Raw genomic sequence first — 23,327 nt, forward strand, 5'->3', positions numbered from 1 at the left:
CACCCCCCCCCCCAAAGAAAAAAAAATTACTGTCCAATACGGTAAATATAAAATATATTTTGATGCAATTTGTGATATTACGTATATTACAGCCCCTTTGAACTATGGTAGTGTATCGTATTATTGATTAAAATATTAACTTTGGTACAACGAGAATAATTATAATCTTATCTTGTGCATTTAAATGTTGTCCCAGATATTTTTATTAAAGGAACATGATATCAAGTATTTGATATAAAAAAAAACATGTCAAAGTCATGATAATTGATGTTAAATATAGGTTTCTTAAAGGGTCGTAGTTTGTTTACCTGCAGTAGGTTAAGGTCATATCCTCAATACAGCTCGTTTACCGAAATTTAATTATTTTGAAACCGGAAGTAGTTTCGTGAAATAAACACCATGACTCTTGCAATAGTGTGGTCAGTCCTGAGTCTTATTTCACATGGTAAGTATTCAGAAATTGTACTTGTCTTTCAGAGAAATTTAGGGTACTTTTCAAAAAAATTAGATTTTAAATAAGACGCCATTAAATTCATTCAGCAAAACGAAAATTGTTTAATGTGTATTTTTCGAATTTTTTGATTCAACTTATGAGTTTTTAACGAACATTTCCATATTTTTGTATATGATTGCCAATATTAAACTATCAACTTAAAAACTGTCGTTTGACAGCTGTCTGTCTATATAATATTGAATCATTTGTACTTTCATTTTGTTACTGTCAATTGTTTCAGCCTTAACTCAGTACATCCAGATACAAGCACTTCCGCCAAAAGTGACTATTCGGGAGAATGATCTGGTTGTCTTGTGTTCCATCACTAACTCTTCACAACTCCAGTCATTATTCTTTATAGAGCTCTCGAGGAATGCAACTGTTAACTTTACCACTGTAGTTTCAGTTTCAAACAATGATAAAATAAAATGGGCGGACTCTGCATTACAAAGCCGAGGTGCTGCAGCTATGGGGTCTTTGGACTTAATAAATACACCATATTTGAGATTTACAATGAATAAAGACATCGTTCAATGTCCTGATGACTTTAAGATCTACAAATGTAAAATGTCTGGCGTAGATTCTCGAAACAATATAGACACAATGGAGTCAGCCCCGATCGATATTGCACACAACGGTATGTTGATATCTCAACCGTTTATTAAATTATTTACAATAAATTTATTGTTTTGTCCTTTTGTTTAGTAAATGAATATGTTAAAAAGCGCTTCTAGTTTATTTACAATTTATCAGGCACTAAATATCATTAAAAATGATGAATTATATCTAATTTCCACTGTCATGATAATCAGTATATTTCTTTAATGATAAAAGGATCAGATGGGATATTTTGGAAGTTCTTTATGAAAAAATATGAAAAGTTTATGGCTCCTCGGGGCAAAGAACTGCTATACAATTTTTTATTCAGAAGGCATAAAACGGACGCTCCCTTGTATTGCACTTTTTGACTTATTGATTTACCGGAGGCAGTCTGATCTTTTAGAATATCAGTTATGTATCAGTTTGATTGAAAATAAAACACTGAGATTCTTGGGTCAAAAATATTGGTTTACAAAAGATAAGGGTTTGTTATGCAAAATCAAATGAATTGATGATATCTTAAAAAAATTAAAATATAGTTAAAAAATAAATGACTGATCTCTTTATTTTTGTCACAGTCAAACCAACTGTGATGGAGATGCCCCAGGTTAAGATGCTAAATGAGCTTTTCATTACACCTCATAGACAGTTTCCAGTGGGAACCGCGATACAATTAACATGTGAGGGAGAGATAGGTAGTGACCCAAACACTGTACGTATCAGCACGTCAATATACTGAAAAACTAATAAATGCCTAAGTCTTTCTTGCGGACAGATGAAAATATTTCATGGTATGGTTTCAGACGATCAGATGGTGTGTCCGAAAAGAAAAAGAAGAGGGATTCAATAGATGGACCCCGTCCCCCGTCCATTCAAAGGCCTCTCTATCAGGATGTCAGTACACAAGGTCCAGTACCATCACATACAATCTGACAAGGGATGACACCTTTACAAGGTTAATGTGCGAGTCTGGAAATACTGGTACTTGTGGGACAGGGACGGCCATACAATATGTCAACATCACCATCAGTAAGTTTTCATAATTAGCAATATATCTGTTAATCAGCAGATTTCAATTTACATTGATTACAATGTATTTAAAAAATATGATTAAACTTGCATTGCTGTGGTTTGAATCACGAAAGGTGGGGAATGCCAATCTTAGATTGGTTTTTCTCTAGATTGATAGCCAAATGCAATGCTTCCATGTGTATGTTAAGTTCTTTATTTATTCAATGTGTTTATCTTCTAACATCAGAAAAAAGCAAACAGTATTTAGAAAGTCTGATAAATATTAAAATAAAAGTAGTTCAAGAGTTATGGATGATTTTTTTCAAGTAGAGTTAAATTGTACACAAAACTATTTCTAACGATAAATGGCTTTTGTTTAACAAATAACACACATATATTGATTTGACATTTGATGCATGTTATTTTCCAAACGTAAATGAAAAAATGATGATAACAAACCATGAACCATATTTCCTGTCTTTTCATTTAGTCAGACCAACCTTGATTGAAGAGCCGAGAGTGAGAATTCTAAATGAGCTCAGTGGTACAACAAAACGACAATTTCCAGTGAGAACAGTCCTACAGTTAACTTGTAAAGGACAGATTGGTAGTAACCCTAACAATGTACGTATCTATACCAATTTTGGAAGGATAACTTCTGCTAACGTCCATGTCTTTTCCTTAGTGTGCTATTAGTTATATATGTTGTGGTTTTAGACGATCGGATGGTGTGTCCAAAAGGAAAATGAAGAGATATTCACAAAATTGGACCAAGCCCCTCTCCACTCCAATGCGTCTTTTAATGGAAGTCAGTACATCAGGTCCAGTACTATCACTTACAGCCTGACCAGTCAAGACACATTTACAAAGTTCTTGTGTGAATCTGGAGATACCGGAGTGTGTGGTACAGGGACCGCCATACAAAATGTCAACATCACTATCGGTAGGTTGTTATTCTTAATATAATTGACCTGTGTGGATTTCTTATAATATTTTATTTTTTTTACGACTTTGAGATGACTTGTTTGCATTAATCTCTCATAGTTTTTGAGCTTAGATCTTTGAGTTAACAAATCATAAAGTTGATATAAATGCTTTTATTTTTTTTCAAAAACGGTAGCTTGGTTTGCTAGATAACATGCATAACCCCTAAAGATTTTATTGAGAAAAATCAAGTCGTTTAATTCTTAACACCCTTTCATTATTATATACGCTGTCTAACTTCTGAGTGTTGTAATGAAACAAATAATTTAAATCACAAAGATAATTTAAAAAAATTATTTGAATTTATTTGAAATTCTAGGGAAATATACAAAATGGATGTCTCCATGATAACTATTTACATTATTTTCTTTCTATCTTAAAATAAAATGTGCTTTATACATGCCTAAAATATTCTAATATACTGACACTGACTTATAAGTTTTTTCACATTTACGTGACTAATTGTACGGAATTGTCATTTCTTACAAATCACAAAAGTTCTTTTTACATTCCGATTTATGTAACCAAAAAAAAAATCTTCATCATTGTTTTTAAATGTTTTCTTTACTCATTATCATGGTCTGTGTTGTCTCTATCCATTACTTTTCTCATTAACATTATTTCATAGACATTTTAAAAACCGAAAGGTAAGTGTTTACCGAATGTTTTACTCTCTAATAATGGTTCTTTACTTGTAATGGAACTATTTAAAACCACTTAAAATCATCTTTCTAGAATTTTTAAATTCATATAGCATGCATGGCTTTATCATTTTTGACATAAATTTGATTTATATATAACTTGATGTCAAATAATGTATATATCTAGATTTAAATCTACATACAAGAGTTTTCCAAAACTATTTTGTTTTGTGTTTAAAAATCAAGAATCGTAAATTAAACAAATAACTGAAACTCAGCAAGTGATCAAAAGAGTATACTGGCAGGGAAGAGAGATAATGTTTCTATAACTAACCAGGTAACATAATTGATGTTATGACACATGTTCTGTTATAATTCCTTATGATATCATTTATATGTATACTGATTAACTATATTATATTATAGAATATTTATTAATTATATTATTTAATATATTATATTATATTATTACAATTAATTATTGATATAAGGTTCGATTATAACAAAAATAAATACTATATTTTGTACTTAACAGATCCTGTCACTAATTTTCATTCAGAAGATGGTATGTATTATGACAACTGGCTGAAGGTTAAAAGTCTATCGATATGCGAAATTTTTGCGTTAAATCTTAATAAAGATATGATAAGGTATATTTGTAATAAACTCTTACACTCAAAAACTGCACATACACCTTAGAATAGCTATTCCGTGGGTGTATCATCAACACATTTGCTTACATTTACTCAAACACAATATATAATATCAATTTTAGCAGAAAAATAGTTTAGGGTATTGTTGAATCAAATTTTCAAGAACCAGTATATTTTTTATATCAATGTATACATGTATCTGAAGTACACAAGGGGCTTAGGTATCTTTACTGACATTAATAATAATCAGCAATTTAAATTCTTCTTGGGCTAAGTATAACTTTTGAAAATACTATAGATATTAGCAATAAGACAAAAGTATGTCATACCTCCGTGGATAGGCAAGTGGTTTTGAGTCCATTTAAAAAAAAAAATATGTATAATATAAATCTTATTGAGCAAAAAAGAACTCTAAATGTTTGACCACGTTTTATAAATGCAAACTATAAAAAAGTTTGTTTAATTTATTCTTGTATTAACATTAATAAATCAGAGTGGAAAATCAAATTTTTCATAGCATTTAAATTTTTTTTTTTTTTTGGAAAATGCCGAAGGTTTAATAAGTTGAAACAACAAACATACATATAGTAACAGTAACTTTACTTTTTGTCATATCTAAATCCTAGGAAGATGGGGATTCAATTTCGAATGATATTGTTAGTAAATGTGAAATTGTAGCAAGCTACATGTGTAGTTTGTACAACATTTTTGTCATGTCATAAACAATTATAACATTAAGAAATAATATGTACACTAGTTTGAAAAAATGTATCTAGTTTTGCTCTGATGCGTAAAAACATATTCAAAAACAGTAAATACAAATTAAAATTTTGTAATTATGAATTCTAATTATTTAAAATACAATTTGATTTGTTATCTTCTACTATGTTTCTCCATTAAATTCTGTTATCTTTCAATACATCTAAATTCAACAATTTTCATAGAACCTAAATAGGGTTAAGCATGTGTACAAATATAATTGTAATGAAAAAAGTATAAATAATGAATAAAATTATGTGAAGTATTGCTCATTATTTACTTTATAATGTTTACTTATATCACCATAGTTAGAATTTGATTTAACATTTTCAATGTATTCCAAAAAATGAATTCATTTCTATTGTGTTTTATATATTCAGAGTACATGTAGCAATATTTTGTTTCTAAGTATATATTTATTCTTTCTCATGTATTTATCGCTTCATAAAACTTTTTTTTATATTCAAGCGATACAGATTTTTTTTTATCATTTTAAAACCTTAAGAAAATATTATTCATATATCACATAGTTTCAGATACATCTGATGCTAGAAAAATCGCCGGAGGGGTGATAGGTGGATTGGTTGGGATCATACTGGTTGCCTTCCTTATTTTCTGCGTTGTTCGGAATAAAGTAAAATTCTTCTTCTCTTTTTTAGACACTTTAAAATTCTTTTAAGCCCGATTGTCCTTAGGGATATGAAAAATATGTCATATGTACAGTCAACAAATTCCCAGTTTTGGTATAAAAACAACAGCTTCTTCAATGTTTTAAAGCAATATCATGTTTCTCTCACAGATATATTTGCAGTTTCTTATCCTATGTGTTCTATTTCTAAATGCTCTGCCAAAAACTGTAAAACCTGTGACATTTTTATTACAAGGACCTTTTTTACAAGCAATCTAACTGGAAAAAGTTTTTAATACAAAAACATGGGAAAATTTGAACTGTAAAACTTCTAATGTTGTCTACGGAATTGAATGTACCCTTTATGGACTCATCTATGTTTTTGAAACCAAAGGTTCACAAACGAATGTCTGGTTATAGATTTCAAATCAATAACGGCGGTCAGCAGCTTTTATACAAACATTCTTAATTCCCCAGACCATTCTATTTTGTCTAGAAAAGTTAGAATTCTATAAAAAAAAATACCATCATACCAATAGCCCATCGCTGAGTACGCCATTTCGTAGACAACAAGAAGAACTTTGGATAAGAAAATTAGGTACGACCTTTCCGTATGGATGCAACGATAATGTTGAAAGTGTAGGGAATCTTTCAAGTCCTAAATGTAACCGAACTTTTTAACAACACCGAGAGACGTAGGCGTAGTCATGGAAATTGGTCTTATAACAAACCAATTATACAAGATGTTTCCTTTGATTTATTATTACCATATGTAAATAAACAATTAGGTCTCCATTACATTTGCACCAAACTTTACTCTGTCTCTTTGAAAGAATTAAACAATCTTCTTGAAAAAGTCAAGGAAAAGCCGCTTTTTAGTTTTTCTACACCGGAATACAGACTCCGAGCCATGATTATGGATGTTGCTTATCATCGGCTTTTTAAACCTACAAAAACAGAAAATATTGCTCATGCACCACCCACGTTATTATTTCAAACTGCAGTATGCCAACAAGGAAATCGGTGCCGTTAATATAAGCAATATTCTTAATCACAAAAAAGGTCAGTCCAGCATTCCGCCATATTTCAAGATAAAGTCAACCCCTTATATTTCCTACAGTTATACTTCAACCATTGCTTCCAAACTCTTCAATTACAACTACAAACCCTATATGACCTTAATATCGAACATCTGAAAGATAATCCTCCAACGTGTTCATGTTCTTCTTCACCCTACAACTATAGTCCTGCCGGACACGTCATTACTGGTGTTGTTAATTAAGTTAACACTTCACATGACGTCGTAATTTTATAAATGTCATATATTCTGTTGAAGATAACGCCAAGCGATGGGCAAAATCTGAAAAAGAATTCAAACTACATAGCTGATATAGAAATTTAAAAAAATGTGTAATAATACTCTTCATTTTATCTCCTGTAATTTCGCCAAGTCCATAAAGTATTTGCTGGTAGAAATTTGTGAAAACAATGCACTGTTATGCAGAATATAATTTCTTTCCGTCAGAGTGGGTTAAAAGCATCAGATGCATATTAAAATCTCGTATTAAACGACTGAGATGCCACATAAAATCCAACTATCCTTCTGTTTTCAATAAAACAGAAGTGAGAAAAGAACTATATAGACTGCACGATCAGTATGTACTGGTACCTGCTGATAAAACAAGCAACAATATGTCTTTGTTTGTAAGGCACATTATATTAATTGCATTTTTAAAGAACTAGGTTTCGATTCTACACATGGTAATCCTACTTATACCCATAGTAGTCTTTCCAAGCAGGAAATACTTCAAAATCATAAATCGGTAGTGGATATCTTGAATATCCACCAAAAAACAAAATGAATTTGATTTACCTTATTTGGACTGGATTCCAAAGCTTCACAAAAGTCCTTACAAACAGAGACATATAGCAGGTTCCAGTAAATGTTCTACCAAACCTCTCTCTTTACTCCTTACTAAAATTCTTACAGTAGTTGAAGAGACATTTCAAGAGTACTGTACAACAATATACTCCAGAAATGGTGTGAATCAGACGTGGATACTAAAAGACTCTAAAGAATTATTAGAAACTTTGAGGTCACAAAATCTTACCAAAATTAATAGCATCAAAATGTACGATTTTTCAAAGCTTTATACAACCATTCCCCATGACAAATTAAAATCTAGGCTTTTTGATATCATCGACAGTCGTTTCTTCAATAAAAATGGAAGTCGTAAAAATGCTTACCTTGTCATTGGAATTCTAAAAAAATATTTTGTTAAACTATTCTGATTGCACACACAAGTACTGAAGTTGATATTAAAAAGATGCTTGAGTTTCTGATAGACAACATCTATGTAGTTTTTGGAAATCAAGTCTTCCAACAATCTGTTGGAATTCCCATGGATACCAACTGTGCCCCATTGTTAGCAGACCTATTTTTGTATTCTTATGAAGCAGAATTTATTCAAAAACTTGTACGTGAAAAAAAAATCACTCGCTGTGGCCTTCAACTCAACACTCAGGTATATTGACGACCTATTATCAATTAACAATTGTTATATCCATACTTACATCGATTCTATATATCCCAGTGAACTTGAAATAAAAGATACCATCTGTTTCATATTTGGATATTTTACTCGAAATGGACATTGATGGTAACCTAACAACAAAACTTCATGATAAACGCAATGACTTCAATTTTTATAGTCAACTTTCCTAACTTATGTAGCAATATACCTTCATCACCTGCATTTGGTGTTTTTGTTTCTCGGTTAATTCGATACACAAGGATATGCTCTTCTTATGAACAGTTTCTAAGGCGAGGCAAGCTACTGACAAACAAGTTGATAAAACAGGACTATCAACAGTCTCGTTTGAAGTCATCTTTTCGTAAGTTCTATGGTCGATACAACGACCTTGTCAGCAAATAGAATCTTCCACTGGGTCGCATGCTGACTGACGTTTTTCATACTAATTGTTCGACCATAATTAATCCCCTAATTGTCTATGGAAATTTTCATTATTTCCCCGATTACGACAAAGAGCACACGGTGGGTGTAACCGGTCAGCAGAGGATGCTCACTCCACCATGGCACCTGATCCTACTTCAAAAAGGAAGAATCTCTGCCATTCATGCAACTGAAATGTGACCGAATGGTTACTGAAAGGTGACTGAATGGCATAGTTATGCCATTCAGTCACCTTTCAAGACCTTTCAGTTATCATTCAGTTGACTAAATAGCAGAGGTTCATCCTGTGTCAATCCTTTTAGAGGTCCGTGTTGCTCTGCTTTGAATTGCCATTTAGTTTTATGGGTTTTTGAGATAGTTGACAGTTTGTTATTGTCATTTTTTCATTCATTCAATGTTCATTTTTGTAATGTAAATACAAGATGGCCAAGAGCCATGTCAGTCTGCTCATTCTATTTGTTTTAAAGTTGCATTTTCGAATTATTTCTTTGGAAACAGTAAATGAAATTTCTCAAAACCTTTACTACCAAAAATTCATGATATGTCAAAGACTCATTATTTACCCTTTTTTAATAAGCCTGTGATCGACTGCTTTTTTCTTGTTATTGAGAAAGTAGAAATAAACATCAAGTCTTTACCTGTTTTTTTTTAATATTTCAGGACGTTATAATAAAATTCATTCAAGGAATCTTAAAGCCCTAGACTGTTGGTTGTTAGCTGGTTCAGAGTTATCGGTAAGAATAGAGACTTCATGCAAACGACCATATCAACATCACGATGAAAATATAGGATCTCTCTAAATTTGTCTCTGTTGTTGCCTCCCTCTCAGTCTATCTTTCTCGATCATTTATCTCTGATTAATTTTCTACCCATCAAATTTCTTTTGTAGGTCTTTTTCTGCGGACGTAATTGATAGAGCAGGAGATTATGCTTTTTACAAGACAGTGTCTTGTATACACTTCCGATAACATATGTTGTCTTTAAGAAGACTTCGATGATCATTATGTAAAATTTTTTCAATGCACAAACATGTTGTAATGTACAATGCACTCGCTTATCACTGTGCGACCCGAGTTCGATCATCTGTGATTCTTTAACGCATGGTACATGTACTTAATATCATATGTCTTATGCATATTTTGTAAGCATTCATTCATATAAGGATAGTCATATCCACTGCTCTACGATGTTAGAATAACATATGTGTTTTTACACTTTAGCAATGCATAGCATAATGAGGTGTGGCCACCAGTGACTTTATTTTTTAAAGGTAGATCTGATATTAAATGATATAGAATTATTTAATTTTTTTATCAAAACTAGTTCAGTGTTCACCTTTGCTGCGATCAAGACATTATCTTTGTTTCTTTTTATTAAAGGTTTTGGATAAAAAATCTCTAACACTTTTTTATCATATCAATTATCCAAGATACCTGATGAATAAACTAAAAGAGATTGATTAGGACTAAATACTTTATTATGATTTGGCGTTACTGGCCGCAGTGACTTTAGGCTACCAATGGGCTGCCTCACAACAATTCAAACAATACAACAATACGTGACGGCCCATCAATAGGCTCATTGCGCAGTGGGTGAGCGCAAATGCACAAACGTCACAAAATATAATATTCTGTACAGTGGGTAAGTGCAAATGCACAGACATACAAATGACAAAGTTATACACAAGGTTTGTGCGAATGGGTAAACGCAAATGCACAAGTTTCAAAGTTCAAAACACATTAAAATTGTCAAAGTTCTTGTGCAGCAAGTATGTGCGCGAATGCACAAGCATGAATACACAGCATTTTAAACACATTAACAGCATTATTAACACATTATATTGACAGAAAAAACTTGATCTTATGATAATTTAAATGATTGCACTCTTCCATTGGAGTTGGGGTGCGACGATAGCGCCACTTGCAAGGGTCATGAACGTTTGTTTATGACACTGCAACCGCCACCAATGGAGTGCGCCACTTTCCAAAAGTAACATTGGTGACGGCGGCAGGACCGCAACTCCAATGGTCACCACGAGCCAGTAGTAGTTAATTGTGATGTGGTTAGTCCGGAAGGCCAACACCTCCACAATTTAATAAATCTTGCAACGCATCTTTAATGGTATTTAAAAGGATATTATTACCCAGCTGGGACAGTTGAACTCCATCAGGGTCAAACAACGTAGGTGGTTTTTGGGAAAACTGAGGGTATTTGATGTAATGACCGCCCCTGGATGTTACAAATTTTATCGCTTCTCTATTCATTCGACCCCTTATTTCATTCATTGCTTTAACATTCTCTGAAAAGCGCCAAGCTAATCTAGGCAGGACAGAGGACCAAACTATTGTTGTGGTAGGGAACATGTCACAAATTCGGGACAAGGTTGTGGAAAGGAGCTCCAGCAGCTCTTCAGTGGTTTTCTGGCTAACATTGTTTGCTCCGCAATGAATGATGAGAAACTCAGGACGATCTTCTAACGTTAGCAACGTTGATAGCCTAGTATTAAGGTCTTGTAGCTTCATGCCACTATATCCCTGCCATAAGACTGAAGTATTCTCGAGATTAAGATTAAGCCCCCCCCCCCCCCTGTCTTGATACTGCACTCATAGCTGCTCGTTTGATGATAGAAGATCCGACAATCCAAACTCTAACAGGACCTAGAATTATCTTGTTTATGGTTAGTAAGATAGATACTGTTGGAATGATAAGGTTACCGAATGTATGTACGAAATGCATTAGAGCGCCATCATCCTGACCTGTGGATGACGTCACTGTGAACGCCTTGAATAGCAAGGGTTGTAGCTGCACCTATTCTAAATGAGTGGGAATTATAATTGGAGCTATCAACCCCTATTGCATTAAGACAACGTTTCAATATGGTGATAAATTGATAACGGGTCAATGGTTGACCTTCAAAATGAATAAACAATGGGCCAGTTTGAGATGTGCGCATGTGTAAGTAGGCATGCATGGCGGCAAAAGGACAAGCAACACCATTTGAAGCAGGAATCTGCAAGTTTGCCCCCACACCTAATTGGTCTGTTTTTGAATGAGAAATTGTCAATTGAATGTTGGTCTGCTGCATTGTTATGTCATGAAATTGGATGATAGTTGCTGGTGTGTTGCCTTTAGACACTGTGAATTCCCCTATGCGCAAGAGGGCGTGAAATGCTAAAGTGAAAGCTGCAGTGAATAGTTTGGTTTCGTATATGGTGTTGCATACAGTTTGCAATGTTGGTATAATTTTGTTTAAGAGCTGTAATGTAATAGGCAAACGAGTGTCCTTGTGTAGTGTTGTTCTTTGCATGCCCTGAAGTAGCTTTCTTATAATAAAATGGTTAGTAGGATCTACATTGTAAATTGCTTTGCTGTAAAAACTGATGGCTGCAATGTGTGACTGAGCTGTGGAGTATTTGTAACCTAAAAGTGACAGGTAAGCGATAAACCTTGTAATGTGAGTGTCGAGAGGTGGCCACAGACTGGGTAGGTTATGAGACCGGCGAAATGTTTCAAATGAATTGATGCCTGCTGTGTGTGTTTGCCTAGTGTTTACAGCAACTGAAGCGTTGAACAATGATTGGATGTGACTTGTGAGAGTAATGTCTGGAATAGGGCTGGACTGGCCTGCGGATGAAGGTCTGCATAAGGTGCTGCTGCTCGAAAGACTTCCCAATGTTTGCGAGATATAGAATCAGCAATAATGTTTGATTTTCCCGGAGTATGTTGTGCTTTAAATTGTATGTTGTGTTTTAAAGCCATTAAGACTAACGATCTGACAAGTACCATTACTCTTGGGGACTTGGCTGACTGTTGAGAATATGTACAAGGGAAATATTATCTACATGGAGGATGACTTTTTTGTTTTGCAAACGCAATCCCCATATCATGAAGGCTAATACAATAGGTACTAATTCGAGAAAAGTTATGTCCCGCAAAATTGGCTTGTTTAACCATGAAGATGGCCAGGTAAAATGAATCCACTGACCCTGAAAGAAACTGCCGCAACCAAGGTGGCCAGAACCTGCACTATCCGTGTAAAGTTGCAAAGTATCTAGTGTAACCCATTCAGTGTCTGGGAAGTATACAACGCCGTTAAAGTTGTCTAAAAATTGTAGCCATGTGAACATGTCTTCACGGATAGGGTTCGTAATTCTGATGTGATGATAGGGAGAGGGCACCCCGGACATAACATTGTAAAATCTCCTATTAAATGCACGGCTACCTGGGATGGCTTTACTAACGAAATTGAGCTTGCCCACTAAAGATTCTAACTGGGAAAGAAGAATTTTTTTCTGTGTGACCCAATGCTGCAACAAAAGTTTGAGTTCTTGAACCTTTCTAACAGGAATTTGGACCAGCATATTCACAGTGTCGATTTCTAAACCAAGAAATGTAAGCTTAGTGGTTGGCTCAATAGTTTTGTCTTGGTTCAGGGGGACCCCTATTTCTAAACAAATGTCCTGAAAAGTGTGCATGAGAGCTGAACAATTATCTGAATTGGACTTGCCAATAAGAATAAAGTCATCCAAGTAGTGGTGAACTGTATCGAGTTGTGTTTTAAATTTGACAGCCCATTCTAAGAAAGTGGAAAAAGTTTCAAATATTTTGCATGATATTGAACACCCAAAGGGGAGGCATTTGTCGATGTAATAAGCCCCATTAATGTAAATTCCTAGAAGTTCAAAGTCCCCTGGGTAAATTGGCAGAAGACGAAAAGCATTTTTAATGTCCACCTTAGCTAATAGAGCCATAGGACCTAATGTGCTTATGGTTTGGACCACTGTGTCAAATGATGTATAGGTAACTGTAGTGAACTGTGGGTCTATGTGTTCATTAATACTGAAAGAGGGTGGGTAGGATTAGTGTGTTATCATACGCCATCCTCCGTCAGCTTTGGGTACAACACCTATGGGAGATACGTGTAAATTAGGCATGGGTGGGAGTAAGTATGGGCCAGACATTCGACCTGCCGTAACTTCACTATATATTTTTTCCAAGAGAACCTCCTCACTGTCGGAAGCTGAACTCAATTTTTTTGAGAAAACTGAAATGCGTGGTCTAGAGTATTGCAATTTAAAGCCATGTTTTAGACCATCCTCTAAATACCTTGCCGAGACCCTATCTGGGTATTGACTCAAATAATTGCTAATTGCGCTAATGATTATGGGAGAATACCCTAGAACCCAAATGTCTCTGGGGTTGACGAGGGTTTCCCGCCCAATGTTGGTTGGTGCGTGTTTGGTGTGCTGGTGTCTGATACCTGAATGTGGCATAAGAGTTGTTGCGGACTGGAGTGGATGCCCGAAAGGAGTTATTTGCATGACTTGGGGGTGGGTTAGCACTGTTGCACAACATAGATGGATGGGTGCCATTGCATTTAAGGCATCGGTGTATGTACGGACAATGGGGCTTGTAACAGTTTGCTTTGAGATTGTAATCGAAGCACTTGTGGTGTTGGGTACTAGAAGATTTATTTGAATTGGCAGTCATGTATAATAACCAAAGCTCATTATCTATGATTCCCCAGTTCTGTGACGGGTTGTGTGCAATCCTTAGCCTAAATTGTTCATCGTACGAAACCCACCCATTAGAATTATGTGCCCCTAAGCGAACGTCATGCATATATTTAATAAGCTGTTGCGATCTAAGTGGGTGCACTGCAGTGTAAATGCTAAAATAAATGAGAAATGCATCTGTCCATTTTTCGATAGATGTTATTCTGGTTGTGGGTTTTGGTTGTGATATGATGTTACCCTGCGCATCAATTGTGAGAGTAGATGTTGCATGGGCATTAGTGGGGTCCCTTACCAATAATGTTCCCAGATTGACAAATTCGCCCGTGATGATTTTTTGCTTAATTGGTTGGTTTACATGATACCCAATGGGAACTGTAATAGAGTTGATTGGTTCAGGAGTAGGCTGATGGGTTGAGGTGATAATGGAAGTTTTCCCTGTATCTGTGCATGTAGATGTGAGACTAGAATTGACAGGCGAAATGAGGCCGGGCAATAGAGTGGTGTTTTGTTGTAATGTTGCTACAGGGGGATTAAAAATTACATTACTCGCCTGATCCTGGGCTTGCTGTGGTGGGGCTGCCTGTTGTAACAGTGCCGCCTGATGCTGTGGGGCTGCCTGGGGTAGTTGGACTGCCTGGGGCTGAGGGGGTGCCAGTTGAGCCTGGACATCTTGTTCGTTATTGTTGGTCTGTTGGCGTTGAGCCCTGCGCCGGCCTGGCCTGCGTGCTTGTCCTGGGTCTTGAGTATCACGGGCAGCCGCCCGTTTAAGTTGTCTCTTCGGCCTTGGCATTGACCCCGTTGATCTCGTGGTATTTTAAAACAAAAGCGAAAATTGTTACCTAATTAATTTGTAAATAAATTAATGTTAATCAATTTCATAAAATTCTATTGGAATATTGGTAGCTAAGCCGAAAAAAAGCAGTAAATTTAAGATCAAGCTAAAATAATGTGCGCCATTGAAGATTGCACACGAGAGATTGTTGCATCTAAATCCATACAATCAAAGGACCTCAGTGGCCATCGAGCGGAAATCGGTGGCATATATGCCTTTTCTCGACTTAATAAAATTGATAAAAGTATTTGAACGATTAAATTAATCTAAAGAGTATACTTTATTACAGAGAATTAAAACATGTCTTACCAGTTTCAAGAAGAATCCAGAAATGATGCAAAAAGAGGCCTAATTTTAAAGCGAGTATATTCAACCGGAAAAATTCCGGAAAAACATAAACACTATTTATAGGTCCTTGGATAAATTTGCATATCTTTGACAAGCCAAGATATGCCATATTATATTTAAATGACGAATAAAGTGTTATTCTACTATTCTTTATTCTTAATCTTTAAAAACCTGTATGTGTTTGTCTTTGTTCTACTGTAAAAATCTTAATATACAAGTATTTATTTGACACCTTTTCAGTTTGTAAATAGGCAGATCACAACGCAATGAAGACGATTCATATTTCTTTGTCGAAGATTTATGAAAAGATATACATGTAATTTCAATAGCAATAAATTCTAAGTTATAAACCCTTTGATATTTTCTTGACATAATTGTAAAAATATACATATGTATTTCTACAATAATACTATGAGATATACATATCTATATACTGTTAAATCATTTGAATTGTTACAAGCGTAATCATACGAAATATTTTACATAAGAAAAACAAATTTTAGCCTTTTTAGGATTTTACCTATTTGGTATTTATATATTGTTGGTCCGGAATTCAATAGGATTGCAAACTAAGAAGGCCTATTTTAGTTTTCATTGCATATGTTTTGCGCATTTTAGTTAAACACAGTGTATTTATACATTTCATGAAAACAAAATATAAATTAAAATATTTAGATTTTTAAAGGAATTTTTTTTTTAAACGATTTTCCGTTGTTTGTTAGGATAATGTTGTGCTTTTATGGCATTATGATAAAATGAAGCTTTGTGGGTTCATTAAGAAATGGCATTTAAGAATCAGAGAAAAGTATTCGCCTTTGAAATTTTACACACAGCACAGTAGTATCATCGGACGTTTACATCTGTACGCATTAAAAATAAATAAAAGATAGGAAAGATGATTTAAATTCAACTCCTTAAAAAACAAGTTTTAACATTTTCATGCTATTAAGATACTTGTTATTGAACATCACATGCATGTTTTACATATAGCATTTTTGTATAATAATGCTGTTTCATGTTTTTTCTTTAAAATATTGATTAGAATATGTTGAAAAATTAAATCTTTTATCTTTTTTAAAGCTTTAATGCGTACAGTTGTCAACGTCCAAGGATACCACAATGCTGTGTATAAAACTGTTGTTGTGTTAGAACGAATGTTTTGCACTAATATTTCATTTTGAGGTACATTAGCGTTCTATATTCTACTAAGATATCCTCGATTCACATTTTGCTTAATTGCTTTATATTTACGAATACCTCAAGGTTCAAACAATGTTCATTCAGAGGTATGAAAAGTACAAGCTCAGAAGTTTAAAAATATAATATTTCTATGCCCTTCTTCGAAGAAGGGAGGGCATATTGCTTTGCTGCTGTCTGTCTGTCCGTCGATAGGTACATTGGTCGGTCCACAAACAGTTTTCGTTCATTTTCTTCACGGGGGATAAACATATTGAAGTGAAATTTAGTATTCAGGTTTATCATTGTAAAATCTAAATCAAGTTCGATGTTTGGTACGATCAAGCTTTTTTTAGACAGAGTTATACTCCTTGGACGTAGAAAAAGTCCAATAATTTGCAGTTTCTTCGCAGAGGATGCACATATTGTATAGCAACGATTCACAAATCTGTACAGTGTAATATCCTTCCAATTATTTAAACCAAAACTTGGTTCGCTTTAAAAAAAAAAGATACCTTCATTGCTTTCTCTACACGTATGCCACGTTCTATGATGAAAAAATCCAACTTAAATTCCTCATTTGACGTAATGAGGAATTTAAGTTGGATTTTTTCACGTCATGTATTTTATATTTATTATGTACTTCTGAATAAAATCAAGTCAGTACTTTCTGTACTTGATGAAAGTTTTTAAGTATGAGACCCTATATTTTGATCAACAGGCACCCAAGAAGACATTATGCCAAACAGTCATTTACTGATGTAAGTATTACAAATAAACACATGTGAATGAACCTGTGTGTTGGAAAGGAATTAGATAACCACAGTCTGTTGAAGGTATCAGTCATGTTTTCATGCATGAATAATCTTTAGAGGGCGTTTAGCGCTCTGCAATTGCACGGTAAGCTGTGCTGTAATATAAAAACTCTATATTTATACATTTTCAGAAATATTTAGATCGTTTGCATTTTATATGAATGATTATAAATGGTAAAGATATCTATTTATGAACATACCTTTTAGTCACAATAGTTTTAAAGCAGACGTTCACCGCTTTATTCATTTTTTGTGGTGGATTTTGTATTGTAAAACAATGACTCGGTTTTGTTTATTTTTAATATTCGAGGCTATTAACTTTTTAAAATTCTTTTCTTTCAAAAACAAAACAAAAGTATCTCATTTTTGCGTTTAAATGTTTGAATACTATTAGGTTTTTAATATTATAATATGTGCATATGTAAAGGGAAGCTTAGAGAGCTTGTTTGCTGTTCCGAATCACAAACACTAGCACTGGGCTTAAAACTACCGTTCTTAAGACATATTGATCCGTTTCAGTGGTTTATCACTCTCAATTCACGTTTTTAATGCCTTTACACATATATACTTAACAATTGGAATTTGATCTTGCACTTTAAAGGGGCATGGTCACGATTTTGGTCAACAATTATTTTTCGATTTAAATGTTTACAATTATTCAGTAAGGCATTTTTAATAGGCAACCAAAATTTGATTGTCATTTGTTGAGTTATAAGCAAGTTAAGGGCTTACAATTATTCACTATGTAAACAAAGCGTTTGTTTACATTATAAATGTTGAAGTGAAAATTCTAGTTTTAGACCTCAAATGAATGTGTTAATCGTTTGTAACTGTTTATTTATGCTTTAAATGAATAAAACGATAGACAAATTAGCTTGAAAAAGTTTTTTTACTGGTATATTGAACCTATTTAAACAAAAACAGGGCACGAGCCTTGTTTACATGACGAAGAATTATGAGCCCTGTATCTTGCTTAAAACTCATCGACTGGCACCTAAATTTCATTTGATCATTAGAAATGCATCCCTAAAGCATTGTAAATTATAAAAAAAGAAAAATAAAATTTGACCAATATCGTGACCATGCCCCTTTAAATGGCTACAGTGAATATCAACAAAGCACTTTTTCTGACTTAAAACTATACTCCAATCATCATTTTGTCAGTATTATCTTTAATTAATTACAATACTGAAGTTTACTGTCAATGAATAATCACAGCTTCTGTTGAATCCGCCATCCGTATTCCCCAACTTTGCACCCCAAGTGTAAATTGTCACGGCCTCAATTTCTTTCTTATGGTATAACCTTCTTACTGTAAGAATGTGTATCATTTTACTGTGTCACTTATATAGATAAACGCAATATTTGAATTAGTATGTTAATAAATTTTCGTATTATATTCTTCTATTAACGATTTTAGAATTCTATCACGACAATCAAGATATATTCTACTATGTTTTGTTGTCATTATACTTTTTCTATCTGTATTGCTTTTTCCCAAGCCATCGAAAACATTGTCTTTTTTGGTAGCTTGAAAAAAATCCAGAGAGAAAATAGTATAATGACAACAAAACATGGTGTACCCGTTTTGCACACATGTGATAATGGAGTAAAGAGCAATAGGTGTGCTGTGAAAGCAATTATAGTCTGTTTTCAATCCAAGATTTTACCTGGATTTTAACCTGTGTTTTATTAGCGCATTAACGAACAGACACTACTGCGCAAATAAATGTAGTCCCTGTGTATTTTCACTTCCCTTTTTTAGGACGCGCTTCATTTTGGCGTTTAATTATTGTGGATAGATTGAGTGCCCAAAAATAGTGCCTATTTACCTGTAACTGGGATTGGAGAAATTGTATACCTACAACCTGTTTATTTACCTGTGCTGTGATCTAACAAAAACTAAAAGCATGACTTTGGCATTTCTGTGGGCCATTTTGAACAGCCTTAGCTATCTTGGAATGTATTCATGTTTCATATTAATCTGTCATTTTATCACACGCATTTTCAACATTGAATGTTTCAAAGACCATATCTATAATATTTCAATTTCTTAGAGAAAAAAAAATATATTACCTTTTGAGAGATACACATTTCTTACTTTCAAACCCAGTGTCTTTAAGCTGCACCCTACATTGAAAAGTTTGGAACCGTTCTAAAAATTGGTTTACATAGTTCACTACAGATATAATATCCAAACGGGATTTCAATAATCATTGCAGATAATGAATTTTTTTTTATTTGCAAGATATATATCATAAATTCTCCTTCAGACAAAATATTAAACTTTTGGTTAACAGGAGTTTTTGAAACCCTGTTGCTAGGAACATTACTCCAGTATGGCAGTTTTTTAAAACTCATTTGGGAGGGGGTTTGGAACAAAATGATATGTGTAGTCATTATGTGGATATAAAATTATCTTAAAAAGCAAACTATCATTATCTAAACGTAGACAAGATCTATTATTTTCTGTCACCAACCAAAAGATCATAGAGTCATAAAATAATACAAAATTAAAAGTTGTTGATTTAAGACCCATCTTATCATAGATGATACTTTACTTTTTATATGTTTTATGTCAGTATCCACAGCAAGTTATCATTATCGTAAATGTTAAGGAATTAGCATTCGACCTTAACATAGTTAATAGCATATTCTAAAAATATTTTTGAGGTGGGAGCCTTTAGTATGGTTTTTTTTGGTAGGGGGTAAAGAGGGAGTTAAGGAGGAGGGGGCTTTTATTATGAAATATGAAAAGCGTATAATTTAGAAAATTGATTTCAGACATTGAAGTTCGATACATACTTAATAAATTTTATCTCAGGATCTACACAGAACATTGAGTTACAAGCTTTTCCGCCGACGGTTAATTACAAGGTGAATGATCTGGTCATCGTGTGTTCCATCACTAAGCCTTCACAACTTGCTTCAGTGTTCTTCATACAGCTACAGAGGAACTCTTGTACATTGTTTGATGATGTAGTGTTAGTAGCTACAGGACAAACTCCGCCAGTTCAATGGAAGGACTCTACATAACAGTACAGAGCCTCAGCCACTGGGAACCTAGACTCCCCAAACACTGCACAACTGAGATTGACGATAGACAAAAACAGTGTGCAGTGTCCTACTGACTTTAAGGTGTACAAGTGTAAATTGTCTGGCTTCAGTACTCTCATTTCCGAGGCAGTTACACAGGAGACAAGTCAAATCACTATTTCCTACATTGGTATGCACTATTTACTGAATTTATTCATTATTACTGGTACTTGTTCATGTACCTATTAACAAAATGCAATTGTTTTCATGAATTGAAATTGCTTATATAGAAGATGATGTAAAACGATTCAGTACTCTGGCATTATGATAGTTCGTCATAACACTATTTCCTTTAGAATTCTTTACCTTGGGGTTATGAAGTTTTGACCCATAATACGGTGCCTTTGTTTTAGGGAATCAAATTGTGTTCCTTTTCCCCACAAATGCTACACACCAAGTTGTTATTAAAGGTAGTTTATGACCAAAACAAAAAATGAAAATGTTCACATATGTAGGAGCGACATTCAACAACAGACAAAACACAGATAGCAACAGATCATCTGAGTCATATGGGTGTTCATATGATTAAACACTGTGACGCTATAGCCTTAATTATAAGAAGCTAAATTTTGACCGAACTTTCTCAATATGCAATTTCATTGTGATCCAAGTTTGTCAAACTACCCTTGGTTGATCTACAAATGGAGAAAAATGACCCAAATGACATTGATTCTACAAAAATATCCAGGCATTATACATCTAAGTTGGTATTCTCTACGTGAAAAAAACTAAACCGGGTCAGTATTATACAGGTGTTAAGTATAATAATATACATCGGCATAAACTATAAACGCATTTGATAGGGAATTGTTTTATTCGTGTTTTAGCCATAATCCATAAAAAAAACATTGCTTAAAAAAAATATCTGATTAAGGCTTTAATGCAGGCTGTTAAACTTGTGATGATTTCATTTCAGACAATTAGATAGTGTGCACAAAGAGCCGTTGAGTTTTGCCGGATTAGCCCAGACTCCGATCCACTCAGAGGCTACTCTATTAGGGTGTCAGTACACAAGGTCCAGTACCATCACATACAACCTGACCAGTCAAGATACATTCACCAGGTTCTTATGCGAGTCTGCAGAGATTGGTTCGTGTGGGGCAGGGACCGCCATTCAATATGTCAACATCAGCATTACTGGATAGCACACAGTTTATTTTTCTACAATTTAACTCTGGCTGCAATGCTTCATATGATTGGCTAACCAAATTCATTCATTTATATCGTATAGCATAACTTGCCCTGTTCATAATACAACGCGTGGGCAAAAGCGTTTAAATCCGTTTGACGTTACATTTTAACTTTGTACAAATCAACGTCACTTTTAAAATAATGATCAAAATGTTTTAAATTTACCTGTTTTAAATAATCGAATTTAGGGATAAATTTATAATTTTTTTGTGTAATACATGTATCGTATAGGTGGAAATCATGTTTATTTCTTTGATAATCATTGATATTTGTGACAATCTTTGCATGGCGTTGACAAGATAGCTTGCAGGGTACCTCGTGTAACCTCGACACTTTTTCTACTTAATTATATTATCTAAATATGTAAAAGCATCTAGGATAATTTATACAGGGATATAATTCATATATGTATTTCCTTTGATGTTTTACTTCAAATTGTTCTGAACAAAATTGTATTGTTTTCATTATAGTAATGCATGAAGTTATACACTCGTGGGTCGATTAGCTCACTAATTTAAAAATAAATGCACCTGTAATTCCAACTCTCAAACTCATACATATGTCAAATGTCTACTCTTAATTGATATATATACTGGATGTCTTTTCCCTCTTTTATATGAGCTTTCTGATTCTTTATTTCATCATACATACATGTAATTTGCACCTCTTATATGTTTTCTTATCTAAGAGAGGGATTTGTATAAGCCTTTTGGCTTGTTTCCCAATCTTATTGTACTTTATGCCAAATACATGTACCTGCTATTGCAAAATATCAATAAATATTGTTTAAACTAATATAGCGTTGTATATTTTGTGCTCTTCTCTCCATATATTTTCCTTAAAATGTTTGGTATGGTGTTCCAAATGTAACACACATAATACCTTGATTTGCTCAGACGTTTCATATACGAGCATAAAGTATAATTCTGTTTGACACACTACCATTTCATTATAAACAAAAATTTTATATGTTGGAAGAAATCAACTGAATGTCCATGTACAAATCTATTTTCCTTTTATGACGAATTTATATGCCATTTAAAGGGGCATGGTCACGATTTTGGTCAATTTTTTTTCTTTCGATTTTAATATGTGCAATGCTTTAGTAAGGCATTTTCAAAAGACAACCGAAATTTGAGTGTTATACGTTGAGTTATAAGCGAGTTACAGAGCTTGAAATTCTTTACTATGTAAACAAAGCGTTTGTTTATATTCTAAATGTTAAGGTGAAAATTCCAGTTTTAAGACCTAAAATGAATGTTTTGAACGTTAGAAACTATTTTCTTATGCTTGAAATGAAGAAAAAGATGGACAAATCAGGTTGAAACATATTTTTTACTGGTACATTGAACCTATGTAAACAAAAACAGGGCACGAGCCTTGTTTACATTACAAAGAATTGTCAGCCCTGTATCTTGCTTATAACTCCACGAATGACTCTCAAATTTCATATGATTATTAGAAATGCATTTCTAAAGAACTGTAAATAATAGAAACAGAAATGTAGAGTTTGACCATAACGTGAACATGCCCCTTTAAATCGAAATTAATTGTTACAGCGTAATATTCATAAACATTAACATAATTATCTTATCAAAATACAATTCAT

General features: G+C 33.7%; 2 protein-coding genes across 8 annotated transcripts; one reads left to right on the plus strand and one right to left on the minus strand.

Moving 5' to 3' along the window:
• Window positions 1–313: 313 nt before the first annotated feature.
• Window positions 314–22,395, plus strand: LOC128193166 (uncharacterized). Of its 7 annotated transcripts, XR_008244601.1 has the most exons (11): window positions 314–445; window positions 735–1,130; window positions 1,672–1,805; window positions 1,897–2,122; window positions 2,595–2,728; window positions 2,822–3,047; window positions 4,265–4,294; window positions 5,672–5,775; window positions 17,338–17,377; window positions 20,256–20,657; window positions 21,444–22,395. XR_008244601.1 is itself a non-coding variant. In XM_052866468.1 (10 exons), the coding sequence occupies exons 1-9, from the start codon at window positions 400–402 to the stop codon at window positions 17,374–17,376; spliced, it is 1,335 nt and encodes a 444-aa protein (XP_052722428.1). In that variant the 5' UTR covers window positions 314–399; the 3' UTR covers window position 17,377; window positions 20,256–20,796. The 7 variants fall into 7 exon arrangements, 6 of the variants coding, with proteins under 6 accessions (XP_052722428.1, XP_052722426.1, XP_052722429.1 ...); XM_052866468.1 differs by lacking the exon at window positions 21,444–22,395 and having other exon boundaries at window positions 20,256–20,796; XM_052866466.1 differs by lacking the exons at window positions 17,338–17,377; window positions 20,256–20,657; window positions 21,444–22,395 and adding an exon at window positions 9,405–10,074.
• On the minus strand, window positions 12,560–15,548 carry LOC128193169 (uncharacterized). The gene has a single exon (XM_052866478.1). The coding sequence runs from the start codon at window positions 15,048–15,050 to the stop codon at window positions 13,899–13,901; it is 1,152 nt and encodes a 383-aa protein (XP_052722438.1). The 5' UTR covers window positions 15,051–15,548; the 3' UTR covers window positions 12,560–13,898.
• Window positions 22,396–23,327: the final 932 nt, after the last annotated feature.

The sequence above is a fragment of the Crassostrea angulata genome, chromosome 7 (genome assembly GCF_025612915.1).
Source record: "Crassostrea angulata isolate pt1a10 chromosome 7, ASM2561291v2, whole genome shotgun sequence".
NCBI lineage: Eukaryota > Metazoa > Mollusca > Bivalvia > Ostreida > Ostreidae > Magallana > Magallana angulata.